The 21,942-nt window shown below is 44.5% G+C and overlaps 1 protein-coding gene across 12 annotated transcripts in view; it reads right to left on the bottom strand.

Moving 5' to 3' along the window:
- The window catches only part of XIRP1 (xin actin binding repeat containing 1), a 49,950-nt gene extending 28,735 nt beyond the window's left edge, over positions 1-21,215 (bottom strand). Inside the window, exons 1-5 of one of the 12 annotated variants that reach the window (XM_074946345.1) lie at positions 21,087-21,215; positions 16,908-17,063; positions 14,829-14,883; positions 12,744-13,145; positions 10,665-10,746 (exon numbers count right to left, since the gene is read on the bottom strand). In XM_074946345.1, the coding sequence (XP_074802446.1) occupies positions 10,665-10,746; positions 12,744-13,145; positions 14,829-14,883; positions 16,908-17,032 (664 nt within the window). In that variant the 5' untranslated portion in view covers positions 17,033-17,063; positions 21,087-21,215. Of the gene's footprint in view, positions 1-1,877; positions 2,055-10,664; positions 10,747-12,743; positions 13,146-14,828; positions 14,884-16,907; positions 17,064-21,086 lie in introns of those variants that run through there. The other 11 variants (XM_074946348.1, XM_074946350.1, XM_074946346.1 and 8 more) reach the window with 11 other exon arrangements.
- Positions 21,216-21,942: the final 727 nt, after the last annotated feature.

Genomic DNA, 21,942 nt, shown 5'->3' with positions numbered 1-21,942 from the left:
CCTAGAAGTAAGCTGTACCAATATAAAACACCTTTAGATTGATGTGCCTGTGCCCGCACTCGGGGCAGTTTTACTGCTTTAGCGATCCCTGGATAGTTACAGGGGTACAACTTCTGTGAGTAGATGAGCCCACAGCTTCTCAGGAATGTGCTCAGGGAATCACCTTGAGCTTCGTCTGTTTCCTTTCCTTAGAAATAATTAATAGTTCAAGGCACTTATGGGCCTGAATGTGCATCATAACATTTCCCACCCACAGCCGAAGGTTCTCTTTACTCTCACTTAGACTAGCGAACCATCTACCACTTGGTGTCGGCCTGGGGGAGCTTCTTCTCATTTTGTTCCCCTCTTTAAGTAGCTGTTATAGCAGATGGAATCTCTCTCTCTCACGCTCTCTCATTTTTCTACTAAAAAGAAGCTGTTGAAGCTGTTTTTAGCCAAAAACTGGGAGGGGAAAGATCAGCTCTGTTGTCCTTGCAGGAGTTGGCAGAATGCCAGTGGGTAAATCCCAGAAAGAAATAAGAGAATAAACAAATGAAGAGCATATTTTGCATGTCAGTAGCACCTGACAATTTTAATCCTGCTTGATCACAGGATAAAAGGTAGTACACCTCTTTTAGAGAGACACAGGGCCAGGTCTTTGGCTGATGTAAATCCACTGACATTTGCGGAGCTATGCCATTTTACACCAACTGAGGGTCTGGAGCAAAGAGGTTAAGGGACTTGTCCAAGGTCATGCAGTTAGTCAGTGGCAGAATCAAGAACAGCCCCTAGGATTCCTGTCTCTCAGGGCCCTGCTCCACCCATTAGACAACACCTGCACTTTAGAGCTGCAGCTCTGGTGCCCATTAAACAAATAAGCAAAGAGATGCAGCAGTGCAGGAGAGAGACTCAAGGTACAAAGAATCTGACAGATCTATGGGCTTGTCCAAAGGTGCTTACTGGGCTGGACAAGTGAATAGAAGTGACAAAAGGATTTCCAAAAGTTATAACCTATAAGCCTGATCCTGAGAGGTACTGAGCAACCGCTGATCCCATTGACTTCAGACAGGAGCTGTGCACCTCTCAAGAGCGGGCCCCTTGAATGATCCCTGGATAGGGACACACAAATGCTTTTTTCATTGTTTGATGTGTGGGAGCATAGAGGGGGGAATCAGATTCTATCCTTAGCAAAATCTATGCTGCCACTTGCTCCTGAAGGGTGTAAATTGAAGTGGGACCTGTTTCATCCTGATCAGTCTTCAAATGCCACATAGATGCAAATTAGCAAGTCACATGCGGTGTTACCTCTTAGAATATCATCATCTATCTAATCTATCTATCACCACCGCCATCTGGCTAGCTGATGTACAGAATGCACGGACCTTGCACAGATTCTACACCTGATCTGACTGCCACAATGGGACAGCCCCTTAGTATAAATTGATGTAGCTCTATTAAAGTAAGTGAAGTTGAGAAACTTGCCCAGTGAATTTAAAATGGCTGCACTGAAGCTAGAAATAGTGACAACCTTGGCTGCTTCATTATGGGGGAAGGGAGGAATGGTTTTGTCACCATGTTAAAAGCCCTCTCTCCATTTCAAGCATCCGATAATGCTCAAGTCAACATTTTGCTGCACTAGAGAGAAAATAGAACCCATGGTACAGACACAATAACCTCCCTAGGAAAAGAGACCACAGAGATCTGGATTCACTAGGTTCCAGGCTGACAAAATTCATTGCTTTCCAATGGCAGCAAACTCACTTGGAGCTTCATACTGTGAGGGGCTGAGTGCCCTCAGCACCCACTGAACTTCAGGACTGGGCCTTTTGCAATGGTACATTGTTCACATAACACATGCAAATCTTCACTAGAATCTCACCAAGCAGAAGATTACTTACAGAGAGTTCCAGCCAGTCGTGTCTTTTCGGTAGAAAATCCCAGCAGAAGTTGGTTGCTTTTGAAATTCACAACAAAGCAGCCCTTAGTGTATCCTATGGAGAAGCCCTGTGCCGATCTGTGTCCCTTGATCCTGTTCTCTGCCTCTGATGGGTCTCTGACAGCTGATTTTATCACAGTGTGCTGGGCTAAGTTGAGAGGATGAGCCAAATGGTTTATTTTTAGGGAATACGGAAGTTGCTGTTCCATCAGGCTGAGTCAATCAAGAGTTCCTGCAGCTATGGCGGGGGGAGTCTTGAGTTGTCGCTGGCGCTAACAGCTTGCAATGCCGATAGACTTATTCATTCAGCAGTGCCCCACTGTAATTCAGTAAAGGGATGTGTAAGCTTCCAAATATTGTGCATTGGAGAAGAGGCACTTTCCTGAGTCATTTTCAAGGGTCCTTGGGCCACGGCATTGGCACCTTGTGACTGTCACAAGATTTTTACTGTGTTAAAAGCTGGTAATGGCAACAAGTATTAATTAACACGAGCTGAGTCCTAATTAGCTTTTAAATGGATGTGTATTTTTTCTAGAACTCTTTGGTTTAGAAAAGAGAACAGCAAGAGGAGATATGGCAGAGGAACATAATATAAGGCCAGCTGGGCAGTCCACTACATTACATAATATCATGTGACAATGAGTTCCTCTGATTAAAAAGCATTTCTTTTTATTTAGTTTATATTTTTTTGCCTCTTATTTTTCCTTTCTTCTTCTTAGACTGTGGAGAAGGGTGCTACACATAAACAACAATAGCACCTATCATTAGCCTAGACAACAAGAGTGGACAGACTTCATACCTCATAGCACAACTGATTACTAGGGAATTTTCCCCCCTTAGAAAATTGCACCTAGGTGTTCTGTGTGGGTTTCATGCTTTCTTTTGAACTGTTGGCCTGAGTGAAAAATACAGGAGCTAATCCTGTGCAGGTCTGAGTGCCTTCAAGTCTCAGTCCACCTTCAGATTATGCCTGTCAGCCAGATTCAGAGGTGATGTATAAGTTAGATCTTGCACTAGTTTAGTCCCTTTACATTCAGATTCCTTTTTGATCTAGTTTCACCCATTCTGCTGATGTCTTAGAGGCGTCTAAGTTGGTCTAACTTACCCGCTGAGGAATTGTAAGAAGGTGTAGGCTTGCTCTAGAAGAGACAGTTCGTATAATGTGGCCACTAGAAACATAGGTAGAAAGGCCACCACCAGCTAGAGATGAAGGACAAGTTTGGACGAGATAGAGGCTATGAAGGTCTTGCGCTTGAGACAGCAGATTGGAAATCAAGATGGCTGCCATTCCCAGCTCTGTCACAGATTTCCTGTGTGGCACTGGGGAAGCCACTTCAATCCTATGGGCCTCAGTTCCCCAGACTTCTTTAGTCTTCCTTCACTATTTAGATGGTAAAGTCTTTGCGGCCATGACTGTGTTTGTACAGCACCTTGCACAGTGGGGCCCTGCTATCAGTAGGGGCCTGCAGGCACTAGCGTAACATAAATAAGGATAAGAATTCAGTGGGAATTGTAGTGAGGGCAGATTTTGGTCCCCAGTGGGCACCCTATTTTCCTTGTGGCAATGGCCAAATAGCTTGAGAATGCTACTTTTTCAATGCATGTTGCTCAATTCCTTTTTACAATCATTGGGTATCTCCGCCCTACAATACTGTATATTTCTCCTTTCCCATTGTGGTTCCTGGAGTGGCTCAAATCCTCACCACCCCCAGCGCCTTAAATACACAATTAGGCCACAACTTACTAGCCGCTTTCTGAGATCCAGGGGTTTGGGTTCAGACCTGTGTCTCACAAGAACAGCCCCCTCCAGGAACTGCTCTTTGGTTTCCCTCGATAGACTAGAATCAGGGAAGAAAGTTGAGATCGCTCAGAACTGATTGAAATCCAACTACCAGAAAGGGGGGGGGGGGGGAAAGCCCTGGAGAAACTATCGTGCAGAGACCACAGTCATTAATCTCCCATGTCAACAAGACATTGCACTCCACGCATGGGGTGGTCTCTGAGTAAGGCACTATTACTCAGTAGTAGAGTCTCATATGAAATATCCCCACACGGGGTATCTCAAACACTGAGAGGGGAAAGGCCGGGGATCTGAGTAAGCATGCAATATACATTTCATTGATTACCAGCCAGGTTCTGACTCAGGAATGGAAATGGCAGGGGTTGTCATATGTTTACCAGCTCAGCTAACTAGATTATTCATAAGCTCTATCACAAGCAAGAGTCAGCAAACGGAGTGACAGGCTAGCTTGGGAACGCCGAGGACACACGGCAGAGCTGCAGCCTATTCATTTCATACGGATGGGGAAGAGGAAAAGGCAGTGAGCATTGAAAAGGCACCAGGTCAAGGACAGAGCACAACAGGGTGCGGGTGGGGCGGCACCACATTGCTGGAGAAGACAGCAGCTGGTAGCAGCTTGGCTGAGATCCCATCTTAAGAGTGTCTACCAGTGGCAGCTTGTGACTTTTTTGACAGGTGGGGCACAAATCACCAAATCGTTAATTCAGTCCCTGCCCAATGCATAATTTAAGAGCTATTATTATACAATTAGTTTTAAATACGTGGAAAAGAATCTAATATTCATCTGTTCCCTGAGAAAGAAGAAGAAGAATTCCAACTAAAATAAAAACAGTTTAAAAATCCAGAGATTTTCACATGGATTTAAATACTGGATCAGCTTAAGTTAAAGTCGAATGTAAATTGATGTTTTTCAGCTAACTTCATATGGCTCTGCTTAGAGCATTTTCATGCATTCAAATAATAGACCACAATCACTAGGTGACTATAATATACCACCATCAATTTTAAAACGAAAAGTCACAATAGCACTTTAAACAACACACAACTTACAAAATTGCTAAAAAAAACAAAAAAAAATGTGTTTATCCTCAATTGGCAAATCAGAACCTGAAAATCACGTGTTATTTATACAGACACAAACACTGTAACAAAAAGTCATTAATTCAAAACAAACAAGGCAGTTTGTTAACGGAATGGTTCTGAAACTGCTCATCTTTGAAGAGGACTTCAGCCTCATTCCTGAGACCTCTAAATCAAAGTAGCTGCCAGAAGAGTTGGTGAGTCAGGGGGTTGGGCATAGCCCTTACCTGCCACTTGTCAGCTGCCTCCCAGCTGGTGAGATACAAAGCCAACAGGCAGCTCACTTAAGCAGAGAGCTGCAGGAAGTAGGGAGGTTCCTACAGGAGATCCTGGTCAGGGAACGCTAGGTAAAAAATCTGACTGGGATACCAGCTGTGTAGGCAGTGGCCAAAACCTCAGGCGAACCAGGGGGCAGGCCCTGGTTTACCTGCCTTGATTCCTACTGATCCATGCTTGTGTTTGAACAATGAGGGAATCATTGGGAAAAGAGAATGAAATACTGACAGTGATGGGAGCTTCATTAACAAAATGGCTGGGGAGTTGGCCTCCTGCCAGCTCAGATGAGACTTGGGAAACTGAAGAAGAGGCAGGGTCTGCTGGGTTTAGGGAAGACCCTGTTACACTCTCCCTTGCTTCTTTGCCACAAGACAGCATTATATTTTAGCTAGGTAGCTGGATCCCCTATTTTAAAACACCTAGGTTCCTTGCTAACTGGGACACAGTGAGAGAGACAAACCACTGAAAGCCAGCTCTATTGGCTAGTTACAATAGACTTTGCATTCAGTTGTCTGTTGTCATGTTAGGAAAGTAATTGTGTTTGCTGGGACACATGCACAGCCGTACTTGTATAAAGGAGAGTCACAAATCCTTGCCCTTCTCATTTGATTAGCTGCCTGTATTCCAGGGCTCTGGCCAAGGTTTCTGTCCTGCTAAATTAGGGCCAGAGTTTGATACCCTTACTCACCCTCGCAGCATTTGTAGTCCCGTTGTATTCGTAGAGTAAGTGAGTTAAGGTATCACAATCTGGCCTTTACTAAGTACAGTGTCCCAGTCCATGTACAGCAACATTCAGCACATATATTGACTTTCACTGGGAAGAGACCAATATGACTCAATCGACAAAAACCTCTGAGATTTTTGCACAATGGATCATCAGATCAGGCAACTTTATATGTATATGAAATGGCTTTTAAAAATACATATTTTCTTCAAGCAATAGAAATGATGCAACAGTTTCCTTAACAGAAATGGTGCCAATCTTCAATCTATCCATCCACAAAGCTAATATTCAGACTGAAAAAGACTCATAAGGTCAGCATTGGTGCAAAAAAACAGGTTTATAAACCGAAACAGAAATGCAATAGAAATGTTTTCATGATTGCCTTTTGTTTCAACTGCATAAGAAAACAGCTTTTGTTTAAACAAAAGAGCAGAGTTTGCCATCCTAACATTGAAGCATCCTGCATGAGAATCCGAGAGTGAAATTGACTAGAATGTGCTAGGTGCTGACCTGTTAGAGCCCAGAGAAATCTCTTATTTTTCTCTCCTTTCCACTCCCCACACTTCAGCGCCTCATATCACAGTCACTATCCTCCTTGCTAAAGACGACTTGGCAACATCTTCAGAGCCCAGCAATATTGCTCCTTAATTTGCTGCAGAGTGACACAGTGCTCGCCTCCCTCAAGTTGGAGAACAGTTTCCTCAGTTCTGCCAGACAGCCAAGGGAGTAAGAGATGAGATATTCCCTCCTAAACAGCAACTACTTCCCTCACTCCCCCCGCAATCCACTACTGAACAACAGAAATCTCTGCCAGGTGATTTGTACAATTGCGAAGGTCCAGTCCAAGGATTTGGAGTACAGGGAAGAAACCACACTACCACTAGATGGCAGTGTAAGCGCTCACATCAGAGAGACTATCAGAAGGCCATGTGTCGGTATAATAATGCCTGCATCTGTAAGTTTCACTCCATGCATCTGAAAAAGTGGGTTTTTTACCCACGAAAGCTTATGCCCAAATAAATCTTTTAGTCTTTAAGGTGCCACCAGATGTTTCTTCTGTGGATACAGACTAACACGGCTGTCCCCTGATACTTGATCAGAAGGGACAGGTACCTTAACAGAAATGCTTTCATAAGCTAACAAATATAAAAATAAAGTGATAAACTTTGGTAAACTAACAAATATAAAAATAAAGTGATTGTTGGATATTTTATGGTCCGTTCCTACTATACTGAGGATGTGTGAACCTTACGCCAGGGAAAGAAATATATAATCTAGCTATACACTCTCTCACTTTCTCTCTCTCTCTCCCCACTTTGAGTTTTGAAAAGTCCCTGTAGATACATTCTTAAATGAATACAAAATGGAGTGGAAAAGAGAAGAAATTATATATATATATATATATATATATATATATATATATTACAGTTGCTCTGAACATGCTGTAATTTGTAGTCACATCAGACACCAATTTAAGCTTTGTTGCACTGAACTGATGTCACATCCTGCTTTGCCTTTCAGTTAACTCCCACCCACCCCCCAAAATACCTGAATAATGTAAAAAATACATATAAGTGTATTCTGTCCGTTAGAGGAGTGAAACGCACAGACACGCAAAAGCCAATGCATCGTGTGCCTCTGCTGACTGCTCTGTCTCTTCTTTCCAGTGGTCAAGGTTCCACCGGGAGAAGATTTGAATTCTTAAATCTTATTTAACCTAGATTGTTCCAGCTCCTCACCTGCAGCGTAGTCTCCAGTGCGTAGCCCACTTTAATTTTAAATGACACAAGCAACTGGCTTTCCATCATTTCCTTTAGGAGGCTATTCCATGATCCTGCAGACTTCACTGTTAGGAAATATTTCTTTACAGTCAGTCTAAATTTTCCATTGCTCTGTTTAATCCCATTACTCCTAATTATGCCCTTTTGAATCATTCTTCCTCCTTGGCACTTACTCCCTTCACTATACTCATGCTCCTAGAGCATTCACAACAGCCCTTGGAGCGCCTGGTTTCTGGCTAGTGATGGCAGGGTCATCTCATGATGCTGAGGTTTACTACATGATCTCGCCAAGTGCTAAATGCACTACTGGAGTCTAGGACAAAACGAAGAGATGGTCTGCAGAGTAATGCAACAACTGGTGCATTTGCTTTGTAATCTGCTCTGCCCCTGGTCCTACCCCCCCCACCCCCATGATGCCTTTTGGGTGTAAATCTATTTGACAGTGAAATGCTGATCAGCGGAAACATCTTGAACAATGCCATGAACATTTAAATCTCCCAGATGATTATGTACCAGATTCAGTGGCTAATTTAACTCCATGCAGCTCCAAACTATCCAATAGACTTTATCTTCCCCTAGCTAGACTGCTGTATTTCACCAATGTGTCTGCTCCTTAGTCTTGGCATGAGGCCCACATTACAGCCTACTGGTAATGTTGAAAGCATCCCCAGCTGAGGTATAGAAGGCAGACATGGATTGTTCAGTCACCGAGTGGAAGGCCCAGCAGTAACCAGCTTGTGCTCCACTACCCATGACCCGCAATAGACACAGACCACGGGAAGTCCCGCCTCAAGGGGTCTGACAGAGAGCAGCCTCATGGCTCCTGATTGGATCCCCATCCTATATACATCTAAGGGGCATTCCAGGAAGCATCCAGGCAACTGTGTGGATCTCCTGCAGCTGCCATGACCATGCCTGCATTCTGCTCTTGAACTCCTGGCTTGATTTGGACCTGAAACCTGACTCGGACTCTGATTCTTGATATCTACCACAGCCTGGAACTTGACTACAAACTTCTCTGCTACTCTCAGCCTCAGATTTGGCCCCACTCTAACTCTTGGTCCTGACTGCCCTTGTCAGGTTCTGAATAGTTTGCCCATACCACCCTAACCCGTGATTAAGGCCTACCCTGGGAGAGCATGGAGGCAGCTGGCCGTTCCCTGCCCAGCATGCCCCAGAAGATACTGGAGATGCCTCAATGGTTGGCCACCCCCAGGAGGAGCTCCTCATGCTGCAAGACCAAGTGTCACAGCTCCCAATAGAGAACCAAGCTCTGTGCAGGTAATCCATCCAGTTCCATGATGAAAATATGGCACTGCAGGCCCCACTGGCACAGCACGCTACAGATAACCAAAGGAGGACTTGTGGCACCTTAGAGACTAACCAATTTATTTGAGCGTGAGCTTTCGTGAGCTACAGCTCACTTCATCAGATGCATACTGTGGAAATTGCAGAAGACATTATATACACACACAGCATGAAACAATACCTCCTCCCACCCCACTCTCCTGCTGGTAATAGCTTATCTAAAGTGATCGTCAAGTTGGGCCATTTCCAGCACAAATCCAGGTTTTCTCACCCTCCGCCCCCCCACAGACAAACTCACTCTCTTGCTGGTAATAGCCCATCCAAAGCGACCACTCTCTTCACAATGTGTATCACACGAAAGCTCATGCTCAAATAAATTGGTTAGTCTCTAAGGTGCCACAAGTCCTCCTTTTCTTTTTGCGAATACAGACTAACACGGCTGTTACTCTGAAACCTACAGATAACCAGATACTATGAGAGCGGTGGCCTGGCTGCAGAACGAGAATGCTGCTCTCTGGGCACGCACTGCAGCTGTGTACCCAGACCCCTCCCAGAACATTTTAATAGGGACTGCCAAAAATTCAAGGGTTTATTAACCAATACCATCTGCTGTTTCTGCTCTGCCCCTGGTCCTACCCCACCATCAACCAAGCAAAAGTAGGACTCATTATTGCTTCCTGATAGGAGAAGTATTGGACTGGGCCTAAGATAGATAGTGTATCATCATTCATCAGCCAGATGATGAGCTTTGTTCCTATACTTGGCATTGTAAAATGAATGATGTAGCTAACTTTAATGGTATCCCAAAGATCTCAATACCTATTTAGCAAGGTCCGGTGATGATTCCCATCACCTTTCTGTTTAAAAAGCTGGTGGGAACCAGATACCTCCATGTTCTCCTGAGCTGCTTTTTTCCCCAAATAACTGTACTATTGAGTACATTCCTAAAGACGGTACAAAAGCAATGGCTAGGCTCTAATGAGATCACAGCACTGGGATCACTTACTATATACTATCTTAAGCCAATGATGACTGGGTCTGATTAATCACCTATGCAATGTCTGAAATGGAATCAAGCCAAGAGTGCTGTAGTTCAATCATAAGGTATGTACAAAATAAACCGCATAGCTTACTGAGTAGCATGGAAAAATTATTTCATCTTGAATGCAGTGCAAACCCAGCCAGGCTAAACATGGACTCATTTGATATCACCTATTTTTAACTATTAGCCTCGAGACTAACCAGCATAGAGAGAGTCAACATGATCCAGTGGACTGAGCACTGGCCTGCATTCCAACCCCTGCTCTCATGGACTCAGTGCGGTCATGAGCAAATCACTTAACAGTAATGTGCCTCAGTTTCCCAGTTTCTAAACTCGGACTATAATAATGTCTAACGCTTTCAGGCTAAAAAACCTCACTGTGACACATCTGTGCTAAGTCAATGAAATGATAGATTTACATTTGATTTGCTTTGAGTCACTTGCAGTATGTCTTACTTGCTAGATAATTTGCCCTCTTCTTTTGGCTCCTGGAGAGTGACTCTTTACTGGGTTCGTATCTCTCTAGGGAAGACAGACCCTCAAGCTACCTCTCCTTGCCATCCAAGCTGCCACTGATGCTGGCAAGAATGACCTTGGTCAAACTGGGTTGATTTAACTTATATCAGTGGGTTTGCACAAGAGCTGGGGATGACCCCTCTTTTGTGATCGGCGCAATCAGAGACATGGCAGCAGAACAGCTGAGATCACCCAGGAACCAAAATAAATCAGAGACTCACAGCGCTTGCCCACAGCTGAGTCATAGGCCGTATCTGGCACTTTAGAGATGGGCGTCTTACTTTTCCCGGAGAGCTTCACTTCCTGTACGAGAATGAGAACAGTCTGAGCGGCTAGCTGAACAGTTACATGTCCATAAACAGATTTTAAGAACCTTGCTAGGCACTGGCATGTATGGAAGGCAATCAGACCATTAGACCATAGGGTATATTGTCCCATTGTGGTTCTGATAGACCCACTGCATATTACACTTTGGCGTGCCATCGTCAAGCCCAAATTGTTTTATAATTAGGAGAGTGCACCAGCCCCAGAGAGCTGACAGTGTCTTGATTCCAGGCACTTCTAACCAGCACTAAGGATTCCACTCCATTGTTAAAGCTTCACCTAAGTATGCGCCAGAGCCACTTAACCCCCAGGGTAACTCAGGTCACCAAATAAATCCCCGGTTTATTCTTAATTTTGGCCTCAGTTATGCCCCCCGTATTCACACAAAGTAATAAATCACTCCAGGAGTAGTCCCATTGGTTTCAATAGCATATATAGTGAGTAAGGTACTACTCCATGCAAGTAAAGAGATCAAAATCTGGCCCTTGGCGATTGTATCCCTTATTTTTTAGCCATTTCCAGAAAGGTTTCTTTGCCTATCAACCCGAAGTCCTGGGCAATGTTTTGCCAGTTTTTTTAGGATCACCTCATTGTCTCATCTTTCTGACCGAGGTAAGCCCATCCCTTTCTTTAACCTGTCCCTACAGTATGTAGATTTCTCATGCCTGGAATTATCTTTGTTGTCCTTTGTTGCCTCCTCAGCCAGGGAATCCTCTCCTCCCTGTGGAATCGCGATCACTGCAGCGGTGCTACATGCTGTTCCAGATGGGGTCTCAAAAGGGCCTCATCCAGCAGTACTATGGCAAGTCATCTACCTTGATGCTAATGACTAGCAGTAGTATCTTGTTTGACTCCCTTCATCGGGCTTACGGGTTTGTGCTTCATCCCTACCCCCTCCTCCAAAGTGTCAAGGCACATTAACTCCCTTCTTCCAAGACTTTTTGATTTACAGTTGATTCCGTCACTGTCTCTGCTGCCAAGAGCTGTAGAAAACAGGGCAAGCAGCTCTCCTGTCTTTGTTGGTTGGTCTCAGAAAGAGTATGCACAACGAGATCCAGTACGGCCTCAATTCTGTGACTGTCATGGGGGTACTCTGAGTGCGTTTGTGTGACTGTGTTTTCTGGATCGCCCAAGGATTTTCAGTGTACTTAGTAGATGTTGGGGCACGTGCCCCTTGTTCCTGGTAACAGCCAGTTTGAAATCACTGAGGCCTGGATGGCCTAGGCTGAGCTGTGTTTCAGGGTCAGAAGGATGCGTGTTTAGATTAGGAGGCTGTGGAGGAGGGGACTTTGTCCCACAGTGGATTTGTACACTCTGCAGAATAGGGTTCAAATTTAGTTTAAACTACAAGTGGAAATAAGTTTGTTCTCACCAGTGGCTGTTTCCTGGCTCTCCTCAGTGTTATTCACTGGTCACATGAATTGGTGCTAAACTCTAATAAATTTCCCTTTACGCACACCACCAATTACTAGTGAAGGGCCAGATTCTGCCACTATTACTCCCATGAAGTAGTACCCTACTCCAGAAGTAGTTCCATTGAACCCAGTGGGGCGGCTCATGGAGCACATAAGTACAGGTGACAAAAACTGGTCCACAGGAAACATGGTGTGTGCTTGGGAAGCTGCTAGTGTGCTTGTTTCGCACAGCAAGCACTGTGAGTTATAAGAAAGATGGTGTAAGTGAACATGCAGAGAAGCCAGTGTTGCGTGCATAGGCGCTGCTCTTTGTCTCCTAGCCACACCCGGGAGCAAGCCCTAGACCTATTTTTCTGAGCATCTAGTCTCACACCAATATCTGTCCCTCCTGAAACCTGATCTCCTTTCCTCAGTTCCGCTCACCATTCTACAGTAGTGCTTCCCTATCCCATTGACAACCACTGGCATTTCATCACCTAGTTCAAAGGCAGCTGGGTTCCGTCCTGAATCCCAAAGGGAAATACATTTCTTGGGAGGTTTGGAAGAAGAAAGTTCACCAACCTTTCTGGCTGAATCCTTCCCTGTGGAGGTTGCAGCACTCCATTGTTGCCTCCTGCTATTGCTCTGGGATGACGAGAAGGACAATTCAGTCCAGGGTTTAGCCCCTTGGGTCAGAGGCTGGGTGGTTGTCACTATGGTGGACTCCATTTCACTCTCCCTAAAACTGCCACTGAAAGATGCTGTCTGCTGTGTAGCAAAAGGGAAAGCCGTAAGCCGTGAAGTGGGAGCAGCTTTACCGGTGTTGAAGCTGGTCTGAAGTCTCCTGGAGTTCATTGCCGTGCTATTGGTTTGATGGAAGGTGAGGTTCTCCATGGATTTGCTCCTCAACCCTTCATTGACGTGGCCTTGAGGTGAGGCAAGTTTCCCCCCCGAAGCCCGTTGTAGAACATTTCTCACCATGATCTAAAAATTGCATCAAAATAGACTCACTCTACCTCCCACATAGCTCTCTCCATAGGGAGTGCACTGTGGTTGTAATACTCTACTCCCAGTCCTGATCCCCATCACCCACTCTCAACTTCATGTCTTCTGTCATGTTACTAGGCTTGGAATAGTCTTCCATCAATCATTCTCCTCCTGCCCTTCTGACTACTCCTCCCTAGAAACCACTCCTTCCATAAACTCTAGCGACACTGATCTGCGCATGGCTCACCCTTTCCTGAACTGTGGTTGCATGTTTTGTCTATGCTAGAGTGTAATTTTTTGTGGGAAGGACTGTCTTATTCTGCATTCTGTAAAGTGCTGTGTTTGGACCACATTCTATTCCCTCTTCCACTGGTGTCAATCAAGAATGGCAGCACTGAAGTCAATCAAATTACAAAGCTATAAGGCTGATGTGAGAAGAGAATCAGACTCTATATCTACAGTATTGTTTAAATGCTTGATAATAACAATTAGTATAATTAATTTCAGAAATGTTTGTTCAATATTGAGTTCAAATACACTTTGCTTGCGTCCTAATGCAGAAATACCAGTGCATTGTGCTGACTGATGGGAGCAGGGAAGGGAAGCTCTTAGTTCTTGTTCCTTTTTAAGTTACTAAACAAATAAAGATACACACAGGTATAGGCCAAGTTGGTGTATTGGGTTAAGATGCTAGGCATCCATTTCTGCAAGCTGGTCTGCGTAGGCTAACCATTGCACCTGCACAGAGCCCCACAGATTTCAATGGGGTCTTCCTGCATGGATCAGCTTGCAAGATCAGCAACTAACCTCTTCAGACATGGGTTCAAATCTTGAATTTAGTCATGTGAAAATAGGTTAGTTAAATATCTCTTTCTTCAATGGGAGTTGAATATTTTCCCTGGTGTGGGTTTATTATTTGTATTCCTGGCTCCTAGAGGCCCCAGTCATGGATCAGGGCCCCCCTGTGCTAGGTGCTGTACAAACACAGGTCAAAGGAGCTTGCAATCTAAGTATAAGATGAGACACAGTAGGTAGATACAGGCAGATGGAGGAGTACAAGTCAACAATGAGACCGTACTCATCACAGCATGATAAGCAGCAGTCTAGCCAGTGGGAAATTCTGCTAACAGTTTTAGGATTCAGCAAGGTCCTAAAGCCTCTTATATATTAAATAAAAATCAACTGAATTTTATTAAAGGAAACTTTAAAAATGTTATAGATAGAGAATTCTAGGGGCTGGTCTACACTAGAAAATTAGGTTGACTTAACTACATCACTTAAGACTGAAAAATTTCACTACTGGTGTGATATAATTAAGCCAATCTAAGCCCGGGGGTAGACACCACCAGATCACCAGAAGACTTCTTCCATCGACCTACCTATTGCTTTTTGGAGAGCAGGATTTCCTAAAGTGATGCTACAGTAAGCATCTACACTAGAAACACGACAGTGTTGCAATTTTGCCGCTGGAGCATTTCAGGGGTAGACGTACCGAATGTGTCCTTTCCTGTGTCTGATTCTCTGTGGGCATACCAATGATGTGACTGAACTGAACCCTCGTGAGAAGGGCACTAGCCAGCTCCTATGAACTGCTTGATTTTCATTCATTAGGACAATACACTGTGTCAGCCTGTACTCTCTTCTATCCCTCATATACTAACCCGTTTGCCGGTAGCTCACCTTGCAGTTGTCTTGCTTTGATGAGGCACTTTCACAATCCAGTATGTTCTGATACCTACACAAAAGACAGAATGTGGCACATTACTTCCTTTCTATACACTGCATTGAATACATACATTTTTTTCTTGTACAGGAAATTCCCAGTTTTTCAAAGGTCTTTTCAAAGAGGGGCTCTGAAACCTTTGAAACTCAGGTTTCATGAAAAACTAATTCTGGCTTTGATATGAATTTTGGATAAAGGGATGGGTCTGAATCTGGGATTGCGACCTCCTGGTGCCAAAAGTCAGAGCGGTGCATAGGGTTACAGGGATCCCCTGGGTCTGGTATTGACATAATAATTCCTCAAACGGGATCATGTAAAGTCTCTACTGAAAGCTTGTGTCACACTGGTCATCACAATCGCTGTGAAATGTATGTGCAGATAATTCGTAAGGAGTCATGTATCTATATGTTCTTAAGGTCAGAGTTGGGGCTGGGTACCAAAAGGTGATAAACCAGTTTCTTTCAGTTGGGAGGTGCTTATATACCTGCCTGGCTATATGTAAACTGAGTACTATATACTTCACAAGGAACACCTATTTAAAGGCTGAGCAAATGCTAACCATGAGATTGTGAAGTCTCCAGGGAAGAGTCTTTCCAGTAAAAACAAGCAGCAAGGGGTACCCTGTTTACAAGTGAACACAATGGATTGCTGGAACTATATCTGAGGGTGTAGAGGTACACCCAGGTATCCTTCATGTAGGGGACAAGCTGCCAGCTGGCTTATCTTATGAATGGATGATCACAGCTGGTCTGGCTGTTTAACCCCATGAGAGAAACTTCGGGTGAGCTAACTTTTGTGAGACAGGAGGATGTCTTAAGTTTAGGCTCTAGAAAGCAGGGTATGATTTTACTTTACATGTAAGCCTCTGTTTCCAAATCTTTTGCATGCTACTTCTAGAATCTCTAGACTTTGTTAAACAAACTTTGACTTGTTTTCCCTGTAAACAAATCTAAGTGCTGTGAGTTGGGTGGCGTGGTGAGCTGGGAGACACTGTTCCTTTGGGAACAGCGGATCTGTGAATTCTGCGAGTGCCCAGCGGAACAGAGGCTGGACACTCGGGGGAGGGGGGGATGCTCGAAGGGCTTGGAGGTTGGAGTGTGCCTTACCTGCAGAGGGACAGTGGAACCTGCTTAGGCTCAGAAGGCAGTGCTTGTGTTACCTCTAGGCTGGTGGTGACAGGGAGCTGACCCCTGGCAGGCACAGACAAGGCTTCCTCACGCTAAGGGCAGGTGGTAGCAAGGTGCCTCACTACCCTGAGTACCCCGGGAAGCATCATAGGGATGACATGGAGATTTTGATATTTGAGGTACAGAGAAATGGGATTTCATAGGTTTTACAGGCAGGAGGAGCCACTGTGATCATCTAGTCTAACCTCATATATAACAGAGGCCAGACAGCTGAGTTGTGTTGCTGAGCAGTGTTGCTGCTGAGGTTGTGCTCCGAGTGGGCAAGTGTTATTGTAGGATTTATTTAATTTTGAAATAATAAACAGATGCCTCTCCAAGGCTCTAGCTGCCCTGGCATATTGTTGATAGAATCCCAGCAGCATCATGGTGATCACTTTAACAGGACCTCGGCCCGCCAGTCACCTAGTAACCCTTCCTCTTTGTGGGAAGTGCATGGTTAACCCTCTCCAAAAACTCTTTCCACCAAGGGGCTTTTCCAGTGTGCCTGGAAGGTCACCAAACTGGGCTATTTCAGATCAAGGCACGGAGCAAGTTCCAGAATCCCAGAGTCCTCACAGAACATGCCCTGTTAGCTGCTGCCTCATGAGGGATACCCAGCTCGCATGCCCCGCTGACCTTAGCTATGACAGTACAGCAGAGGAGAGAGGTAGGAGGCCCTCGTGTCCAGTTAGGGCTTGATAGGTTGTAACTGGCCCTGTTGGTTAGAGTCTGCTGCATATGAACTGTGTGTTTAAGAGTTTGTCAAGAACTCCCTGAGGGTGGACTGGAGGTTTTTTGCCGAAGTTAGTCCGGATCTCAATACGTCAATAATACAGAATGGTTAGCGGCATTTGGAAGTCAGCTGCTCACCTGGCCACTAATGCTGAGACAGAGTTTCTTCTTAGAGCCACTGCTCTGTGGGCTGACCTGCTCCCTGGAGAGCCAAAGGCAGCGTGAAAGGACTGAGGCTGCCTCGGCTTATCATCCCTTTCCATGCTCTCCGTACCTGCTCCAACTCTCTATCTGCTGGCAGCAGAGAAAAGAAGCAAAATCAATGCACTGTGAGTCTGGGGAAAGCCTTTGAAAGTCTCTCCAGTCCATTTATACCGTGCAGCAGTGTATATTGTGTGGGCCAAGCTCTATCTTCCATGACACCTCTGCAAACTCCTTACATCAGAGGGATTGAATGGGGGCAGCGGAATGTCGAACATGGGGCTCTATAGATACTCTGGCATTTGATGGAGCCTGTAATGTTATCTAATTAAAATATAATTATGCAAACCATTGTTGCTACCACTGTTATATAATTGCAACATATACAAAGTATAACACACGGCCAGAAAGGATTAAACAGCTTGCAGGCTAACTAACCCAAAGCCGACCTTTAAAGACATGTTAGAAAGTATGTGAATGGTAATTAGGCCATTCAATGTTAGATAGGCTAGAACCTTGAAATGCAAACCTATATTGTTAGAAATTAAAGGTGATACTAATTATGTGTTTACTTATTAATCTTGTTAAATGTTAGCCATCTAAACAGACAGTTCCTGTCTGTCTCTATAGCTATTGATTCAGAGATCAAAAGGGAATATTAACATTTAGATGATTTAGATCTTGGGTGAAATAATGTCATTGTCTATATGTCTCTTTGAAGTTTGTGATAGACTGCTTAATGGATAAATTATCTTATGTTAATACATGTAGTTAATTACCGGTGAGGTTTAGAAAACAGAAGGTTACATCAAAAGCCGCTTGTTGAGCTAGGACTGTGTGGTCAAGCAAAACTGTAAAAGAGCTCCTTGGGTCCTGATCCTGTCATCTCAGATCTGCTTAAGGGGAAGGCCTAAACTATTCAGGGGAAGCCTAAACTATAAGGATTGAGATCCCGGTCTTCAGATCGAACACACTGAATATGATATTGGACATTGGACTATAACCTATGGACTAAATTCTAAAAGAACTCTTTGCAACTACAAAGCTCACCATCTCTGCTATGAATCTGAACCTCAAGAACTGAACTCATGTCTGTATGTATACTGATCCTTTAACCATGCTCTCTCTCTTTTCTTTTTTAATAAATTTTAGTTTAATTCATAAGAATTGGCTGTAAGTGTGTATTTGGGTAAGATCTGGAATATTCATTAATCTGGTTTAATGTGTCCAATCCTTTGGGATTGGTAGAACATTTTTCTATGATGAACAAGATTTTCATTAATCCTCATCATATCTGACTTGGGTAAACTACGTGGAGGCCTAAGGCTCGGTTACTTTAAGGGAACTGTGTTGTTGACTTCTGAGTAACCAGTGCGGTAATAAAGAATCTGTTTAATGCTGGTTTGGTAAATCTAAGTATTGGACTATCCACCAGTTTTTGGGGATTGTCTGCCCCATTCTTTGCAGTTCACCCTAATTGAGCGGCCTCAGCTGGCTCCCCCCGGGACCCCAGTCACAGGGCAGAAACATCATAGGAAAGATCTAGCGCTTTCTGATACTACCACGGTATGTGCAGGTTGTGATGGGGACCATCTTGTTAGACCCAGTCCACTAGTGGTCAGAGCACTGGCTAGCCATAGTTGGCAGTAGTGCTCAGTGGTTCAAGTCCAGGGAGTTGATGGTAGGGGAACCTGGGCCCTCTCACTCCTGCAGGTTCCAACCCAGGGCCTGGGGGCAGGCAGTTCAGGTATGTGACCTGGGATAAGGTATCACCCAGCCTACTACCATCTCTTGGCCTCTCCTGAGGCCCGCTGCAGGCCTGGCTTACAGCATCCCCCCAGGAGAGGGTTAAGAGATTCCCTTCCCCACTCATGAGCAGCTACTCCACTGTCTCTTCTGCAGTGGCTAGCGGCTTTGAGTGGAGGGCGGTGCAGAGCTCCTTGCTTGCATGACCACTCTGACCGAGTGTGCTGCGCCTTTTAAACCCACCTCTAGTGAGAGCACTCCCACCAGGCGCGGCTGGGTGGAGCTTCCTGTGACCAGATCTGCTCCTTAACCCCCTGTTCTCCAGAGTGGGGTTTGTACACCCCATCACAGGCTTACAGTTCTGATTCAGGAAAGCAGGTCAGCATGACTTAAGCACGTGCTTCAAGTTAATTCCGCCTGCTTAAATTCTGCCTTGATGAAGGATGATTTTCTGAACTGGGGCCTCAGTGCACAGCCTGAGGATGGCTATAGATGCATGGAAATGAGGAGGAAAATACAAAAGTTCCTTTGCCCAGCTTGGCTATGCATGCCGAAGTGTGAATCCTCATCCAACCCCTGGTGTTTAGAGTTGCTAGAAACAGCTACACTTTAAATCAGATTAAAGGGAGCAGGGAAGGAGGGAATTGACAGAGAAGGGAGAGAGCTGGCAAAGCCTGGGATATTGAGCATACTCTGTCCAGGCTGCCTGCTTGTAAATTACAAAGTAAATTACAGAGAGAAAGTAAAAATAACTCACCCTTGGAGTTTTCTCCACCAGGAGACATTTGGGTTGAAATTCTGGCCCTGGCCTGATTGAAGTCGGTGGCAAAACTCCATTGACTTCAGTGGAACCAGGATTTTCCCTTTTATGTCTGTCTCTCTTGAAACCATGTGGGAAAGGTTTTTCAAATTTTGGGAAATGCTACTAATAAAAAATATAGTATTTGTACAGTACCTACTAGTGTGCTAGGCACGGCAAGGGCTAGAGGCAACATTGATTGAACTAGGACAGTGCTCGCTTTTTTCATTCTTTGCGACATTAACTTTTAAAAAGTTAAATCCAGCTCAAAGGTGCTCTTTACGTCAAATTTAAGTCTGATGCAGGAGCTAGGTCTTTTCAGTCTCTCGCTATTGGAACCCTATTGGATCTTCATGTCCATCCCTCTGCCAGAGTAGGGTAGAGAGCCCCTAATGAAGACATACCAGAGACAGAGAGTTCTTTATCATTACAAAAATAAACTACTTTAATGGAAGTTTTGTGTCTGTATCTGAGGGCACAATTTGGTCTAGTACCAATGGATCCTTTAGTCCCAGTGTTATGTGAACTTCCAACTTCCTCTCCTTAACTGAGGTGGTAAATGGAGGAGGTGATATTTAGCATTTGTATGCCTCTGCTGCCATAAATATGTCTGTCTAGTTTAATGTCTGTTAACTAGATATGGCTGTATTCAAGCCCCAAGAATAAGTAGCAAAAGTATCAGGCACTGGTCTATAGATCATTAAACTGATATTTCAATATGTACTGAACCTTCTGGGCCCTGGTTTTTGAATGGGTCCTCTGGACATTGCTCTCACAGAAACAATAACTGGCTGCAGTTTGTGTGTAAGTTATTTATTTACAATGAAAATTCACAATACGAGACTGTGGAAAAACTGAAACCATTCCTACATTAGATTTTCACGTTAAAACTCCCCACTTTGTTTGCAAACTGTATTTCAGTAGCCATTTGCATTCTACAAAAGAATAGCCTGGCCAAGATTTTCGAAAGAAACTAGTGATTTTGGGTGCCCAACTGAAGACACGTTAAAGGACCTGATTTTGGTGGTGCAGCACTTTCTGAAAATCTGTCCCCTTCAAGGCCCCTCAAACTGGGTCCCCAAGGACTGGGGCACCCAAAGCACTAGTCACTTTTGAAACCTTTGGCCATGACATTTTCCGTTTCACAGGCAAGGATGTTTCAATTAAAAATCATAGATGTTAGAGAAGGAAAAGACTTAACAGATCATCTAGTCCCATCTGCTGTGGGCCAGTCTGGGGTTAGGCCATACTGTATACTGTTGCAGTGCATTATGTCTAGTTTTAAATGACTCACAGTGTTGGTCCTTTAGAAGATTATTCTACAGCCGCATCCTACCATTAGGGACATGTTTCCTGAGATTCAGCTGATATTTCCCTTTTCTTAATTTCAACCCATTACTCCTACTTTACTTACCTTTCTAGAACACCCTAAACATTTCCCATATGAGCAATGCAGCCCCCCAGCTGACAAGAATACACAGTAATTTCTAGGCTGAGTGCATTCAGCTTTCTGCAGTCCATCACAGCACAGAATAATAGTTCTCAGGAGAATTCAGAGTTAAGTCACTTACTTGCTAGAATGCTGGTCTGAGCCCAGGATATGACTCTGCCATATAAATTGTTCCTTAATGTTCCTTGCTACCATGCAGCTGATTCCTTATTCCCGTCCACTCACTTTGGTGCTAGGAACTTAGGTGGGCAAAGTCCCCCAGCAGGACTCCAGTTAAATATTAAAAGTAAGAGGTGAGAACAGGGTCACCACGACTCGGAGAGCTGGCATCAAAGAGCAGAGGAGCATGGCTCCCACCAGTCCTTGTGAGGCTGTTTCCCCCTCAGAAAGTCTTTTACTTAGAAAAACACTGGGGCTAATCCAGATTTCAGCAGAGGTGGTTGGAACATTTTCACCAAAACGTGCTGTCTTGTTAAAGCATTTTGCAGCCATGTATCAGTCTGAGCATCAGAGCCATACACTCAGCCACTCTAGAGGCTGGTGGCTAGGGTACATGTTATGTACCGAATTGCATACGGAGGAGAGGTGGCTTACTATTGGAGGAAAAACAGCACCGAGAACAGGCTGATCCAGAGGGTGACAGATGTTTGCTCTGCCATACAAAGCAAAGAAAGAGTCTTAAAAAGATTGAGGAGGGAATAAACCGCTGGCCATTGTTTATAGTAGCAACTTAAGGATCCACTCGGGATCAGAGCATCTATAGTGCTGTGTTATATATAGACATAGTAAGGACTGGTATAGAGGACAAAGTTGGGGTTCACGCCCTGTGCGATGTAATTAAGCCGACCTATGCCCCAGGATAGACACCGCTCGGTTGACGGAAGAATTCCTCAGAGAGGTGGATTTACTACAGTGACGGAAGAACCCCTTCCTTCCATCATGGAGTAATCGCCCTCTCCACAGCAGCGCCCAGCTGC

The sequence above is a fragment of the Natator depressus genome, chromosome 2 (genome assembly GCF_965152275.1).
Source record: "Natator depressus isolate rNatDep1 chromosome 2, rNatDep2.hap1, whole genome shotgun sequence".
NCBI classification, from domain to species: domain Eukaryota; kingdom Metazoa; phylum Chordata; order Testudines; family Cheloniidae; genus Natator; species Natator depressus.
The sequence above is the reverse complement of the archived record's forward strand: the minus strand, read 5'-3'. Positions and strand labels throughout refer to the sequence as shown.